Raw genomic sequence first — 17369 nt, 5'->3', positions numbered from 1 at the left:
TCACCCATCTAGAAATGCCTTCATATTTTTCCACATCAGTATAATTGATTCCCAATAATATGGATTGATCTAGATTATGGGATCCATGTAAACACTTACCTGGAAGACCCTGTTGAGCATATCAGATATGCATTAGAGCTAGCCAGCAACATCTACTTCTGTCACTAGTACATCTATTAGATCTACCAACCCAGGTAAGTAAACCCCAATCCTGCACCAAGTTACCTTTCCAGCACTGGAGGGTGATATCAATAAAGACAGGACCTATGTTTGCTTTATTCACTATTAGGTCCTCAGAACTCAGTATTTATTTTGCACATATGCTTAATACGTATTTGTTAATCAATTAATAAAATGAACTATGCTGAAACTTACAGGCAAACAAGAATCACAATTTGCACTTGGACTTTTTTCAATTGTCTTGTAGGAGGATCTACAAGTTCATCCATAGTTCATCAACTTGCATATAAGTCTAGTGAGAGTGTTTCAAATATCAGACATATCTCAACTGCTTACGAACACTCATTTGGGCTCTTCATCTTTGGAGATTTAAAATAATAAGTGAAATAAAAAGTGTCACAGCTTTACAAAAAAAAAATTTGTTTTGGGCCACTGAGGGCAGGGCTTACATTTTGTCCTATATATCTCAATATTTACTTAGACTGGTATAAAATAAAGTTTAAAATCACACCTCCAATTTATTAAGATGGAAAATTACCTGAATTTATTCAACAAATGTTTATGGAGTGCTGCAATATATTAGGCTTTATGAGAGTCACTGAGGATACAGTTGAACATATGATTTAGCCTCTATATTTCAGAATCTCATGTCAAATGAGAAAGACTGACACCTAACAAATAGTCACACCCAAGAGGATTGAATATGAAGAATGCCATGGGGCATGCTGGATGAGTACCAGCTGCCTGAGAGAGAAGGACAGCAGAGGCCAAAACCTGAGCATGAAGAAAAGGCAGGAATTCAGGAGCAGAGAACTCCTTCCAGATATTTGAACAGAAGCTATGGAGGCAGAATAGAAGAAGATAATAGACAATAATGATATAACCCCAAGTAGCAATAGCCCTGTGTTTTGTTAGAAGTTTAGACTTAAGACAATTCTGATCAAAGCTCTACTTCTTACAGAAATTTTTACCACCCCCTTTATTTTTGAGATGGGGTCTCACTGTGTGTTATGGCTTGGATTGAGGGGTCCCTTGTATCTGGTGAGTAGAGTCTCTCTCTGTACTTTCTGATCATCACGTGAGCTACTTCCCTCTACCACACTCTTCTGCCATGATGTTCTGCCTCACCTCCAGCCCTGAGGAATGGAGTCAGCTGTCTATGTACTGAGACCTCTGGAACTGTGAGCCACCAAATAAACTTTTCCTCCTCTACAATTGTGCTGGTCAGATCTTTTAGTCATAGCAGCAAAAAAGTCGATTAAAACACTGTGTTGCCTAGACTGGTGTTGAACTTGTGGACTCAGGCAATTCTCCCACCACAGCTTCCCAAGAAGTATTTATTCTTTATATATTTGGCAAGTAAAGTGGAAACTTTGTTTACAATGGAATCACATGTTTTTAATAGTTCATCCTTAATTTGTTTAGGCAAATTACATTATATGGGTTATAATGTTTAACAAATAAAATGATGTTTGATGAAATAGAGAAGTAAATGAACACTCCTTCAAACTTGTCACTTTGCCACTCTGGACATGCTCATTTTGCCAGAAAGCAAAGTTACTGCTTATTGAAATTGTCTTAGAAACATTTGAAATATTCTTCTGGACTACCTGGAAAGTAGAAAATTTTCACTTGTTTCAACCTGGATTTGACTTTTAAAAAATTATTGAACATGGTTCGTACTAAAATCTAGTGAATAATATGGATAAGCAAATTGGTTAATGTTATGTTTGTTAATAAAACCTGAAAACAAAATATAGTAAATGCTATCATTGCTAACAATATCCACATAATGTAAAACAGAATAGTACAGTAGTAAAATTTTGTTTCTTATATGGAAAGGACTCAATACTATTTTATTTCTAAAATATAATGTCACTGACATGAATACATGACTTTCTCAAATGACAATTTCAAAGGGCTGTCTTGCCTGTACATGTTAAAAATGACCTCATGACAGTGGCATACTCTTATTGAAGGCCTGAGGTCCAAGCAACAGCTTCTAGTTACATGAGTGGTAAAAGAAATTGTCCAGGAGTCAGAAGAAGACTAAGAGGCTTTCAGTGTCTGTGTTAAACATCACCTTTTACATGTGTGTAAATCTCCTACAGGACAATAACCTCTATCTCCACCCCTGCTGCTAGTATTCATCTACACATATTTCTTCCTTGTCCTCATTGAGCATAATTCTAACCTGAACTCCTCTGATCCTCAACATCTATGAAGACTTTTAGAGTCAACAAAAACTAAGATATACTGCTCTTTGTTTAAAGAGGATCCATAGATGTGCTTTGTGAATGCCACTGTACAGTATTGAGTGTAGAGGCTGCTGTAAAAAACTGCTAGACACTAGTATTCCTTTGTTCCCCTCACCTGTAGAGTATACACACATTTACAAGATGAATTTTGTAAGTGACTCTAGACAATCTGTTTCATGTAGTGAAGCTCCTAGGAAGAACAGGCAAGTTCTGTTTGTAATACAGTGACCTCTCTGAATGCTTCCAGAATGTCAACCCTAGAGTCTGATACACTGGTATTCATGTACAGATAGAGAAAGACCGCTGTACAAACCTGCAGACGGAGAGCTATATTTTTGAGATTCATACAATACAGGATAATGGTCTGGTTACCTGGAACCTGTGGTGTACTTACCAATGACAGAGGCCTTAAAGAACTGACGAGAGAAAGGAAATTTAGATGAAACAGTCATTAGAAATTTTAAGGTGCTTAGAAGAGCCAAAATCCTTTCATAAACTACATAAGCTCAACACTATGACTCAGGTTAGAGGAGAGATGACTACCATGGAAGTCAAGAATAGTACTCTTTTTTCTAATAGAACCTTGTAGAACAAGAAGAAAGCAGAAGCCTGCCTAGTTGGAGAGTCCACCAAATAAATACCGGCCATTCATGTTGCAACAGGTATTAAAATCCACCTGCTCATGTGTCCAGCTGCCAAAAGAGTGGGACAAATTACTAATGTTCATAAAATTTCTGAATTTAGATGATACAGGATACAAAGACTGAGTGTACTATGATGTTCCACATGTAAGTTTACTCAACAAAGTCTCATAATAAATTACTAAGGCAAATTATACTCATATAAACTGCAGAAAGAAGTAACTCAGAGTACAAAGCTCAATGATATAGCATAAAAGGATATCATGCCAATTTAAAGTTACATGGTTTTGGGTTTGATAAGTGGTTGTTTTGGGAAATCCTGGCAGGCCCTTTAAGACAACACAAACTTAACCTGCAACAGGATAGATGATGATCTTTTGCAAGAGCCTCTCTGGGACTTTACTCATAATGGGGGAAGAAGTTCCACTCCAGGGCAGGGACATAGGAAGGAATCATAAAAATGATGATAGTTAACATTTATTGATTACTTACTAAGTGCCAGGCACTTTGCCAAACACATAAGCATTATATCATGAAATCCCTCCAACAGCTGTGTAAATAAGTACTATTGTTACTTGAGTTTTACAGGTGAAGGAAGTGAGGTTTAAAGGCATTAGATAAATTGAACAGGGTTGCATAGACAATGAATAACAGAACCAAGACTCAATACCAGCTGCCTGCCTTCAGAGCCCAAGATCAGATGTTGCCAAAGAAGCACCCCAACATAGAAATGTCTTAAGTCCATTAAACTCCTCTCACCGGTTCACCGGTTAGGTGACGACAATTTCTCTTTCCTGCAACTGATATATTAGTATCATCTTCCTTTATGTTTGTCTCTAGTACTCACTTTATTTGTTTTAATATTTTACAATGATTTTGATGGGTACCATGTATAGAAACCTGATGAAGTTTGTATCAGACCCAAGTTTTCTGGAAAAATCCTAATGATAAACTTGTACACATAATCCTTATACATTATAAGTTTGGGAAACAGAGTTAAGGGGATGAATGTGACAGAGGACATCAATGTTTGTTTTGCATGTTCTGTCTCTTCTATTCACATTGGAAATGTGCAATGATATGTTTAGATTATATGAATGTCAGTTTAAAATGATGCTTTGCTTTTATGGACATAGGACATGCAAAACTGAGTCTTGTCCATTTTTTCTTCTGAGCTAATTTCAAGTGTGGCAAATCATTATTTTGGAAGACAATTAACCCTTGGGCAGTGATTCTCAAACTTGAGGGTCCTTTACAATCATGTGGAGGCTCTGTTAAAATACAGATTACTGGGGCGCAGTTGCTTCAGGGACCAGGACAGGGCAGCCAGGGACTTCCCAAGCAGCCCAGCTCCCTCCAGTGGGAAGTACCTTTCCAGGCTAGCTTCTTGGAGCAGACTGCCCAGTGAGAGCCTTTCTACGCAGAGCCAGCCAAAGTCCCCAAGCTAGTGGAGAGCTCTGACCCGCAAGCAGCCTCTGGGACCAGGGCAGGGCAGCCAGAGACCTCTCCAGACGGCCCTGCCCCCTCCGGCCGCAGGCTTTTTCCACAGGGTGATCCAAGATGGTGGACAAGAGGGTGACTGCATCTCCAGTCGCTCCAGAACCCAGGATTCAAGAAGGGGAGGCATTGAGAGACTCAGACTAAAATAGAGCCACAGGGTGAGTCTCCCCCACCCGGTGAAGCTCGGCCTGGGTGGCAGGCCCAGATAGGGGCGGCTTATGAAAGTAAGACAGGGCAGCTAGAGTCTTCCCCAGGCAGCCCTACCCACTCCAGCGGTGGGCACCTCCCACACAGCCAGATTCTCGGAGCAGGGCCCCCAGTAAGAGCCTTTCCACATAGAACCAGCTCCAAGCCCTGGAACCAGTAGCAGGCTAGGGGCAACTTTCTTCAGAAGCACTGCATTATCAAGTTCCTCCAAGACTTCAGGCTACTGAAGGCTGGGAGGTGATACACTGGAAATCTATAGGGACACTATAAGCCAATAGAGGAAATCTGCAAGATCACAAAGTCCCACTGACATCTGACCAATATGAGAAAACAAGGGAAGAAAATGTCCCAAACAAACCTAGATACTATATCAATAAAGCCCAATGACAGCACAGCAGAAGAAATGTCAGAAAGGGAGTTCAGAATGTACATAATTAAAACAATCAGGGAAGCAAACGAGGAGATGAAAGAGCAAATGCAGGCATTGAAGGAGGAGATGAAAGAGCAAATACAGGCATTAAATGATCACACCAATCAACAGTTAAAAGAGCAAATACGGGAAGCAAGAGATCATTTCAATAAAGAGTTAGAGATACTGAAAACAAACGAACAAACAAACAAACAGAAATCCCTGAAATGAAGGAAACAAAAAACCAAGTTAAAAACTCCATAGAAAGCATAACCAATAGGATAGAACACCTGGAAGACAGAACCTCAGACACTGAAGACAAAATATTTAATCTTGAAAACAATGTTGACCAAACAGAGAAGATGGTAAGAGATCATGAACAGAATCTACAAGAATTATGGGATATCATGAAAAGGTCAAATTTAAGAATTATTGGGATTGAGGAAGGCTTAGAGAAACAAACCAAAGGAATGAACAATCTATTCAATGAAATAATATCAGAAAATTTCCCAAATCTGAAGAATGAAATGGAAAACCAAATACAAGAGGCTTATAGGACTCCAAATATACAAAATTACAACAGACCCACACCAAGGCACATTATTATGAAAATACCTAACATACAAAATAAAGACAGAATTTTAAAGGCCGCAAGAGAAAAGAGTCAAATTACAATCAGGGGGAAACCAATAAGAATATCAGGAGATTTTTCAATCCAGACCCTAAAAGCTAGAAGGGCCTGGAACAACATTTACCAAGCCCTGAAAGAAAACAGATGCCAACCAAGAATCTTATACCCAGCAAAACTTACTTTCAGATTTGACAACAAAATAAGATCCTTCCATGATAAACAAAAGCTAAAGGAATTTACAAAAAGAAAGCCAGCATTACAGAACATTCTCAGCAAAATATTCCATTTGGAAGAGATGAAAAACAACGATGCAAATCAGCAATGGGAGGAACTAGCCTAAAGGAATAGCCAAATAAAGGACACCAAATCATGTCAAAAAACAAAAAATGAGTCAAATGACTAGGAATACAAATCATATCACAATAATAACCCTGAATGTTAATGGCCTGAATTCATCAATCAAAAGACATAGACGGGCAGATTGGATTAAAAAGAAAAATCCAACAATATGCTGCCTGCAAGAGACTCATCTCATAGAAAGAGATACCCATAGACTAAAGGTGAAAGGATGGGAAAAAACAAACCATGCACACGGACACAGCAAAAAGCTGGAGTATCCATCCTCATTTCAGATAATGTGGACTTCAAGCCAAAACTAGTCAGAAGGGATAAAGAAGGACATTACATACTGCTTAAGGGAAGCATAAATCAGCAAGATATAACAATCTTAAATATGTATGCCCCAAACATTGGCTCATCCATGTACGTCAAACAAATCCTTCTCAATTCCAGAAATCAAATAGACCACAACACAATAATACAAGGTTATTTTTACACATCTCTCTCACCGCTGGATAGATCTTCCTAACAAAAGTTGAATAAGGAAACCATAGATCTCAATAACACAATCAACAATTTAGACTTAACTGACATATTTAGAATATACCATCCAACAAAGAACGAATACACTTTCTTCTCAGCAACACATTGATCCTTCTCTAAAATAGACCATGTTTTATGCCACAAAGCTACTGTTAGCAAATACAAGAAGATAGAGGTACTACCTTGTACTCTATCAGATCATAATGGATTAAAATTAGAAATCAATGACAGAATAAAAAACAGAAACTTCTCTAATACCTGGGGATTAAATAATACACTATTATATGTATTATATGATGAATGGATAGCAGAAGACATCAGGAGGGAAATAAAAAAATTCTTAGAAGTAAAAGAGAACAAAGACACATCATATCAAAATTTCTGGGACACTATGAAAGCAGTACTTAGAGGAAGATTTATTTCATGGGACACATTCAACAAAAGAAGTAGAAATCAACAAATAAACGACTTAGCACTACAGCTCAAAGCCCTAGAAAAAGAAGAACAGACCAACACCAAAAGTAGTAGAAGACTGGAAATAGTTAAAATCAGAGCCGAAATCAACAAAATTGAAACAAAAGAAACAATCAGAAAAATTAACAAAATAAGTGGTTGGTTATTTGAAAAAATAAAAAAAGTTGATAAAACCTTAGCCACACTAACAAAGAGAAAGAGGGAGAAAACTCAAATTACTAAAATTCAGAATGAACAAGGAAATATCACAACACACACAAGTGAAATACAAAACATAGTTAGAAGCTATTTTGAAAATCTATACTCCAACAAAACAGAAAATCTCGAAGATATCAACAAGTTTCTAGAGACATATGAATTACCTAAACTGATCCAGGAGGACATACACAACTTAAATAAATCAATTTCAAGCAATGAAATAGAAGAGGTCATCAAAATCCTACCAACAAAGAAAAGTCCAGGACCAGATGGGTTCCTCATTCCAATACTCCTCAAAGTATTCCATGAAATAGAAGAGGAGGGAACCCTCCCAAACTCATTCTATGAAGCCAATATCACCCTGATACCTAAATCAGGCAGAGACACATCGAGGAAAGAAAATTTCAGACCAATATCCTTAATGAACATCAACGCAAAAATTCTCAACAAAATTTTAGCAAATCACATACAAAAATATATTTAAAAGATAGTGCACCGCAATCAAGTGGGTTTTATCCCAGGGATGCAAGATTGGTTCAACATCTGGAAATCAATAAATGTCATTCACCATATCAACAGACTAAGAGTTAAGAATCACATGATTATTTCAATAGATGCAGAAAAAGCATTTGATAAAATACAGCATCCCTTCATGCTCAAAACACTAGAAAAAATTGGGGTAGTGGGAACATTCCTTAACATTGTAAAGGCCATCTATGCTAAGCCCATGGCCAATATCATTCTAAATGGTGAAAAACTGAAAGCATTCCCCCAAAAAACTGGAACAAGGCAGGGATGCCCTCTTTCACCACTTCTATTCAACATCGTCCTTGAGACTCTAGCCAGAGCAATTAGACAAACCAAAGAAATTAAAAGGATATGAATAGGAAAAGAAGAACTCAAACTATCCCTGTTCGTTGATGACATGATTATAAATTTAGAGGAACCTGGAAATTCCACCAGAAAACTCTTAGAACTTGTAAGTGAATTCAGTAAAGTAGCAGTTTACCAGATCAATGCTCATAAATCCAATGCGTTTTTATACATAAGTGATGAATCTTCAGAAAGAGAAATTAGGAAAACTACCCCATTCACAACAGCATCGAAAAAATAAAATACTTGGGAATCAATTTCACAAAAGAGGTGAAAGACCTCTACAATGAGAACTACAGAACACTAAAGAAAGAAATTAAAGAAAACCTTAGAAGATGGAAAGATCTTCCATGTTCTTGGATAGGCAGAATTAATATTGTCAAAATGGCCATACTACCTAAAGTGCTCTACAGATTCAATGCAATTCCAATTAAAATCCCAATGATGTACCTTACAGAAATAGAGCAAGCAATCATGAAATTCATCTGGAAGAATAAAAAACCCAGAATAACTAAAGCCATCCTCAGTAGAAAGAGCGAAGCAAGGGGTATTGCAATACCAGCTCTTCAACTCTACTACAAAGCAATAGTAACAAAAACGGCATGGTTTTGGTACCAAAATAGACAAGTAGATCAATGGTACAGAATAGAGGACATGGACACAAACCCAAATAAATACAATTTTCTCATACTAGACAAAGGGGCCAAAAATATGCAATGGAGAAAAGATAGCCTCTTCAACAAATGGTGCTGGGAAAACTGGAAATCCATATGCAACTGAATGAAACTAAACCCCTATCTCTCACCCTGCACAAAACTCAACTCACAATAGATCAAGGACCTTGAAATCATACCAGAGACCCTGCATCTTATAGAAGAAAAAGTAGGTCCAAACCTTCCCCTTGTTGGCTTAGGATCAGACTTCCTTAACAGGACTCCCATAGCACAAGAAATAAAAGGAAGAATCAACAACTGGGATAGATTCAAACTAAAAAGCTTTCTCTCAGCAAAGGAAACTATCAGTAATGTGAAGAGAGAGCCTACAGAGTGGGAGAATATCTTTGCCACTCATACTTCAGATAGAATGCTAATTTCCAGAATCTATAAAAACTCAAAAAACTCTAAACCAAGAATACAAATAATCCAATCAACAAATGGGCTAAGGAAATGAACAGACACTTCACAGAGGAAGATGTACAAGCAATCAACAGATATATGAAAAAATGTTCAACATCTCTAGTAATAAGAGAAATGCAAATCAAAACTACCCTAAGATTTCATCTCACTTCAATTAGAATGGCGATTATCAAGAACACAAGCAACAATAGGTGTTGGCTTAGATGTGGGGTAAAAGGTACACTCATACATTGCTGGTGGGGTTGCAAATTAGTGCAGCCACTCTGGAAATCAGTATGGAGATTCCTCAGAAAGCTTGGATTGGAACCACCATTTGACCCAGCTATTCCACTCCTTGGCCTATACCCAAAGGACTTTAAATGAGCATACTACAGAGATACAGCCACATCAATGTTCATAGCTGCTCAATTCATCATAGCCAGATTGTGGAACCAACCTAGATGCCCTTCAGTTGATGAATGGATAAAGAAACTGTGGCATATATATATATACAATGGAATATTACTCTGCCATGAAGAATGATAAAATTATGGCATTTGCAGGCAAATGGATGAAATTGGAGAATATCATGCTAAGTGAGATAAGCCAATCTCAAAAAACTAAAGGACTAATGATCTCGCTGATAAGCGAATAAGGACATATAATGGGGGGCAGGAGGTGTTAGTGTTAGTGTTAGGGTTAGGTTTAGGGTTAGGGATAAGGAGGGTGGTAAGAATGGAGGAAGGAAGGACTATATAGAGGGAAAAGAGGGGTGGGAGGTGTGGGGGGGACAGGAAAAAAATAACAGAATGAATCAAACAACATTGCCCTATGTTAATTTATGATTACACAAATGGTATGCCTTGAATCCATGTACAAATAGAGAAACAACATGTATCCCATTAGTTTAAATAATTTTTAAAAAATACAGATTACTTGTCCTGGATGCAACCCAGAGCTTCTGAGTCAGGAGATCTGGGTTGTAGTTTGAAAATGTGCATATCTAGTGAATTTGATCAGCATTCTAATGAGTTGGTGTTCTACTACTTTCCCTCATCTCTGAAGGACACCCACAGTCACAATCTAGATCTTATGACCTAACTTCCAGATGATCCAGCTCATCTGAATGAAGCTGCTGGGAAAAGCAGGTCATGATGCTTGTGCTGCTGGTCTTGAGATTACACTTTAAAAACTATTGCTCTAAAATGATGATTTTCAACTAAAGATTTAGTACATGAGAACTTCCTGGTATATATGTACATGTCTGTATACTTGTATATATAAATATACACACATATATATCTGTACATATTTAGTGCTAATGCATGAAGCCTAACTGCAGACCAATTAAATCAGAATCTCTGGGGCTGAATACCAGGCATTAGTATTGTTAAATCACCATTTCCTATCCTATACTGATTAACCTGTTTACCCTGGAATGAGACTGCAGAGAGTAAATTATTTTTATGTATCAAACACAGAGAATTGGAGGGTTTGTGGGAAGGTTAGATAGATATAGCCAATATTACAAATTTGATTTTGAAATATCTGTAAATGAAAACTATTGGAGGAATATTAGATTAATAAGGCCTAGGTATGAAATTTTTGTATACCTTAATCACAAGATGATAGCTAGTATAACAGTCACTTGTCCTTGACAATATGTTAGAGTGGATATTTGAATGAACAATGCAATTCTATTCCTTGAACAGAGAATAGATTACAGAGAATGTGATCAGGAAATTGAGTTTTATCAACCAATACTAGAGTAGCATGAGTGTGTGTGTGTGTGTGTGAAAGAGAGAAAGATATAGCAGGCAGAAAGTAATCACATGAACATCTTAGTGCCCCAAGCAAAGCTGCTTAATTGCTCTGTATAGCTATTGTCCCTTCTCCACTTCAGGAAGGTTTTTGTTGTTAATGAAATTGATTTGTTCTTATCAATTGCAGCAATTTCACTTTGGTCTGATTCCTGCTTAAAAATACATCTGTTTCCCTTACACTTTTGATTTCTTAAACATTTCTTAGCAACCTCTTTGATGCACATAAGCATTAATTCCCTAATTCAATCATTTATTATATGTCTTAAGGACTTGCAATAAGCATTTGCTTCCAAATTGAAACAAATAAATTCTGAAAAACCATTAGGGGCTCAGGAAATTCACAGATGCATACATATCCCCAAAACAGCTCTGTTGAGATGGTCTCCTTCCTTAAATTCCCAAATGTTTGAATTTAACCCATTTTTCTTCTTCTCTTCAACTAATATTTATTGACAGAAGTGGAACCAGGCCCTGGCACTATATTCTGGGCACTAAGGAAGTCAGAGTGCACAAGATAGGGAGTGTCTATTCTGTTAGGGAAAGAAAGAAAATAACCTAAAGAATAAGGAGTTAGAAATTCTAGAATAAATATTAAACAAGTTGATGTGAGAGAAAGTAACTTGAGGACTTACTTTAGACTTAGTTGTACAGGAAGACCCATTTGAGGAGGAGAAATTTATGCTCAGACCTGATCGACATGCTCAGGAAAAGAGCATTAGAGGCAGAGGCATTAGAGTATCCTGAGGTGGACCTGAGTCAGCCTCACTGGAGGAGCAGAGAAAAGACATGGGCTGGAGTATAATATAAGAGGAAAAAAGTGGTACGAGGTGTTTTGAAAAACATGAGGCTTCCAGTGCCTGTTACACATCCAAAGGGAGGTACCAAGCATGCAAATACTTCTCAAACTTAACATGCCCATGAGTCATATGAGAATACTGGTAAAATGCAGATTAGAATGCAACAGGTCTGAGATAGAGCCCAAGACTCTACATTTTTTAAAATATCCCAGGAGGTGATGATTCTTCTGGGCCTCAACCAAAATGTTGAGTAGTGAAAATATAGGCAATTGTGTATTTGTGAGGCTGTATCATGGAGAAAATGAGAAAGCCAAAGAATAAAATATGTGAGAGAAGGAGCCAGAGAGGTAGTAGAACACAGGGAAAGCAAAAAAGTACTTGAAACAGGTGGGAATGTGGCCCAGGCTGAATGGTAAAGTTGGCTTGAGGACAGATCGGTGTACTTGGATTTAGCACAGAACAACCACTGGAAAACTTTTGTAGAGTACGTTAACCTCTAATGGTGCTCTGTGTATGTTACTACCTAGTCCCCACACACTGGGCTTCCAATTTTACTATTCCCCCATCGCTAAGCCTGAAGACCTCACTTCCTACCTCCTTGGGGGAAAAAAAAAAGAGACCAATTATCAGCATCAACTACACTCATCTTAAAACATATTTCTTTCAAATTCAAACAAAAAAAGTTTCTGTTTCCATCCCTTTCTCCTGTCTCAGAGTAGTCAGATATGAGATCCTTCCTTGGAGTTGTTCCCTTGGGTTTTCTTCCCAGATCACCAGTGACCCCATTTGGTTTATCCAGCAGGTCTATTCCCATAAGAATGGGGTGTGTAATATCCTTCTCACTGGACTCTGAGGGGAAGTCTGGAACGGGGTGGAGAACAAACTTTACTGATTAATAAAGACCCTGGAGGTAGAGGCAAAAGCCCCTGCACCTGCTGAGCACTGTGGAATGTGAAGGCTGAAAGTGCCCACAGTCTTGCACCTGTGAGGAGCAGGGCTCTGAAGGTGCACCCATACCTTGAGGATGGACAAGAAGAAAAATGAGGAGAAAATGTTAACTTGTAACATGATTAAGCCGTTGAAATAAACAATGGAAAATCATTTTTTTTCTGAATACTCGTCACACAAAATAATTTTTATTGTGCTTAAGCCTAGTGAGTTTTCTGTTACTGATGTACCCTATCACAGCAGAATCTGTCCTTCTGTTTGAGCCATTCAAGGCAAGGAAGAGCTTCTCACCCTCTCTCTCTTTCTTTGCCTCCCACTCTCCTTCCCTCACTCCACTCCTGCATTCCCCCTCTCTGCTGCTCTCATTTTTCAATCTACTCCTCCCTATCTCTATATCTCTAAAACTATTCTTTTAACTCTTGGGCCTGCCCCATTCAAGCCCCAAATCCACATCGTTAGTCCACAAAAGCAAAATGATCATCACCAAATATAGCAGTCCTTCTCCTGCCTATTATTTGAATTCAGATTTCTGATTGTTTCCCAGTTCTTAGTTTTATTTATTACTTACAATTGTGACGGAGATAATATTTGTTACTTATTTATTCTGTGCTAAATAATTCCATGACTAATATTTGGAGTTAACATCTAGGAGACACAGAATGCACATATATAGAAATTAATAACCATATAAGTATAGCTAGAAGGGAATTTATGATATGTTACAGTGATCATAATGAATAATATTAAAATGGCATTCTGAATTTTCCCAGAAAGTCATAGCCAGATTCCATTCATTTGCTTTGTTTTGTGAATTTCAGGAATGCAGGATTTTAAAAATTGTTATTTTTCAAAGAATGTAGTCATAAAATATCTGTCTATAATAAGTCATCAATACACACAAAAGATAAAAACACATTACAGGTTCTAGGATAGAATAAATATTTTCTTGACTTAAGCATGAATATTATAAAAGATCATTTTGATTTGCATTTCAACAAAAGCTAAAATTACATTTTATCCTTAAGTCCTTCCACCAAAGTTAACCTGGTATTGATATATGAGCAGGTGAATTATTTGGGTGGGTCTTGCAATGATTCCAAGGTTTCCTGGTTAGCTGAGACATAACTTTGGGTGGATTCTGTCTGTGGATTTCAGACAGCTTTATGTGATTATCTGAGTTTTCCCCTGAAGCCTGAAAAAAAATTCTCATTTATCTAGCAAAGAAGTTGGGGTAAAAAAAAAAAAAAAAAGAATTCCAGATAGTTAAAACAAGATTTCTTGTTGCAAATATGATTAGGTAGCATCAAGGTAATCATGAAAATGAGTCCACAGATTGATATGGAGGCCATGTAACTGTGAGCTAGACTGCACCTGGAATTTCTATTTGCTCTGTTTTTTGAAGAGTCCATGGTTGTAATTTCAAAACAGCAATACTTCTCCTTCTCTGTTTCTATCAGCAGTTTGTATCAACAGGTACCTTGCCAAATATCTCAAAACTATAAACTCCACAGATTTGAGAAAGAGGAAAAGTCAGTCTCCTGCTGTGCACACTTGGTAGAGGTAACTCGTTGCTCCCCTATTATGCAAGGGTACTTACTTCATGATGAGAGATGCACAGGGGAGATGTAACTGAAACAGATTGATAACCGGTAGCCATTTTGTGTGCTACCTGCACTTCCCCCACCCCCACCTGAACCCCCAAACAGAGAACTGCTTTCAGTACTCCAGAAAATGAATGTGCTATTATAGCCCCTGCTCCAAAACTGTGTCACAAGCTGTTATGCTGGCTGCTACCATGGGAATTTAGTTTGGCTTTATCAATTATCAATGTGGACCTAATTCTTTTCTTACTCTATATCTTTAAAGATGACTTAGTTGCAATCCACACTTATTTTCTTAAATTTATTTTTATATTAATGGTTTTAAAGAATATGCTCCAAAAAGTCCATAAAGCTCACTTTCAAATTTCAATTTATATTAAAATTTATTCAAAGATAAGATCACCAGTAGCATTGGAAAAGTCTTTATAAGTAATAGAACTGACATTCCAGATCCACATGTAATAATACCATCCCCATATGATTTGCATAGGCTACAGTAATGTTTTTCTTAACACAGTTCCCTGTTTCCCCCTCTTCTCAATCTTTAATATATTAAATTTTGCTCTCTGGCAATGTTGTTTAGTACAAAAGACAAAACTTCTCTCATTTCAACTTTAAAATAATCATTTTAAGAGGTGAACCAAAAATGATCTAATATATTCAAAATACCCTGAATTAACATAAACCAGCACATTTCATGAATTTAAAATCACCTTAATATCCTTAGGATCACAGTGATATTTCCATGGACAATTTGGAAGTCAACTGAACATTATGGAGGTTAATTGTGGTACTTGAATCTACCTGTTCTCATTACTGCAACTTAAACATTAAGACAAAAATCACATCTTATGATTTCTCAATAGTTTAGTAACACCATGCTGTTATTTTGTCATTGTGGATGAAAGGTGAAGTATTGTAAAGTGGATGCATGTAACAAACATGGGTGGCTTTAGTGTGTTTTCAGGATATGGCGTCTTGCCATTGACCACAGTCTCTTGGAACCAGATAAAGTCACTGAAATAGTTAACATATGTTAGCCTTCCTTGAAATATAAAAGTTCTATTGCTAAAATTATGCAGGGTCAGATGGAGATTTGGCTCTTTGTCCATAACTTAACTGACTTGGCAAATGGAAAGTTGAGATCCAGAGGCATAACACATAATATCAAGGCCACACACTCTGCACACTACGCGGGAGCTCATAAACTACTGACAATATGTACACTGTGCTAAGCTAGCATGATTAAGTATTAACATAGTATGTGACACTTAGGGAAATCTGAGGTCAATATTCACATCTACTAAACTAAAAAGTCTTCTCTACCAGAGCAAAAGAGGAGAACTTTTTCCCCCCAGTTGTCTACTAGCTTCGTTCCTTATCCCCAAATTATGATTTACCTGATGACTGGTATTGCTTACTATTGATTCCATAGTCTATTCAGTAATTATCTTTTTTAAAAGTAGTTCTTTTTCTACCCTTGTCCATTACATTTCGAAATGAGTTGGCACTAATGATTTTCAGATGACTCTGCAGCTGAATGGATCTTCTCGATCTTAAGTAATAAATCCACCGATGTCAAGCATTGAAGGAGGCTTGTGCTACTTTAGAGTTTGTATTTTTATGGACGGCTTTGCAAATAAAGTCACCAGCTTCCATTACTTTGTAGAGATCCACACCCTAGTGAGGAAAAGAAGGGATAGCAAAGGGAATGGGGCATTAGAAAGAAAAAAGGCAAAACGGATCTATTTTAATTTTATTAGAAGCTGAATAATTATTTAACATTTCTAAACATTGTGCTGCTCTTATTATTGATTTGGGGCCAACATTTGTTTTCATGAATCATGTAGTCAATATTGAAGATTTTTCTGCTTCATTGAGACATAGAATCTTACATAGGCTAGGCATGCCTTAATAACTCTGTAACACCAAATTTCTAAGAAGTACAAATTGGAATTAGACGAGTTCACAAAATATCAGTAATAGATAATGAAAATGATAATGTCTTGGAGAAGTTTGTATATGAGATTTGAATTAGGAAAAATAATCTCTAATATATAAGAAACAAATTTGATAAAGCCATCTGGATTACAGGAAAGGTGAATGTTAGCTTTTTTTATTCATTATTACCCATATGAAGAGGGTAATTGCAAGTTAGGCAAAATGAGGAAGTATTTAGTACACATCTGGAACTTCTTTGCCTGGTAGGATGTACTATCTGAGTGTATAAAAAGGATCAATGAAAGCTTAGGTAAATCCATGGATGACAGAGTATGAAGGCCAAGTTCAGGGCCTGCTCCTCATCTCTGAACCTTGAAGTAGAAAAAGATCACCATCAAAGTCTGCACCCAGAACTCTTCTGTCCTAGGGAGAGTCACAGCATTAAGTGGATCAACCACAGCTTGGTCCTTGTGTAGCATTTCATAAACTTTTGTGTCCTGCCTTCACATGGACTAGAGCCAGTGAGGGCTTACAATTAAACATGCCCAGTCTTGCTTGCTATTAAGGAGCAGTTTTAATCTTTCTGGAAGTCTGACTTTGCTAAAATAGACAAGTATAAATATTCATAAGGGTCTTCATAACAATGATCATCATTTTAGAAAATAAAGACTTTATAGAAAATAAAGACTTTTTAAACACTTCTATCTGGAAACATTTAAAGCACTATTTTCTTTGTAGTTTACTTTTCTTCTCAAGAATAATCAAGAAATATTTTGTAGGATAGCACTTAAATGATTGCTATTATTTCTCTTTTATTGTAGAGCTTTTTTTTTCAGGGTAGTTGTTTTCAGAAGTGAATTGGCATTGGTATGAGAAATTTGGTTTTGTCAT

At 37.0% G+C, this 17369-nt stretch overlaps 1 protein-coding gene across 2 annotated transcripts in view; it reads right to left on the bottom strand.

Annotated features, from left to right (window-relative positions):
- Window positions 1–14224: 14224 nt before the first annotated feature.
- The window catches only part of HMGCLL1 (3-hydroxy-3-methylglutaryl-CoA lyase like 1), a 189085-nt gene continuing 185940 nt past the window's right edge, over window positions 14225–17369 (bottom strand). Inside the window, exon 9 of one of the 2 annotated variants that reach the window (XM_079148680.1) lies at window positions 14225–16217. In XM_079148680.1, coding sequence (XP_079004806.1) covers window positions 16116–16217 — 102 coding nt within the window. In that variant the 3' untranslated portion in view covers window positions 14225–16115. The remainder of the gene's footprint in view (window positions 16218–17369) is intronic. The other variant, XM_079148681.1, reaches the window with a different exon arrangement.

The sequence above is a fragment of the Sciurus vulgaris genome, assembly GCF_902686455.1.
Source record: "Sciurus vulgaris genome assembly, chromosome: 7".
NCBI lineage: Eukaryota > Metazoa > Chordata > Mammalia > Rodentia > Sciuridae > Sciurus > Sciurus vulgaris.
The sequence above is the reverse complement of the archived record's forward strand: the minus strand, read 5'-3'. Positions and strand labels throughout refer to the sequence as shown.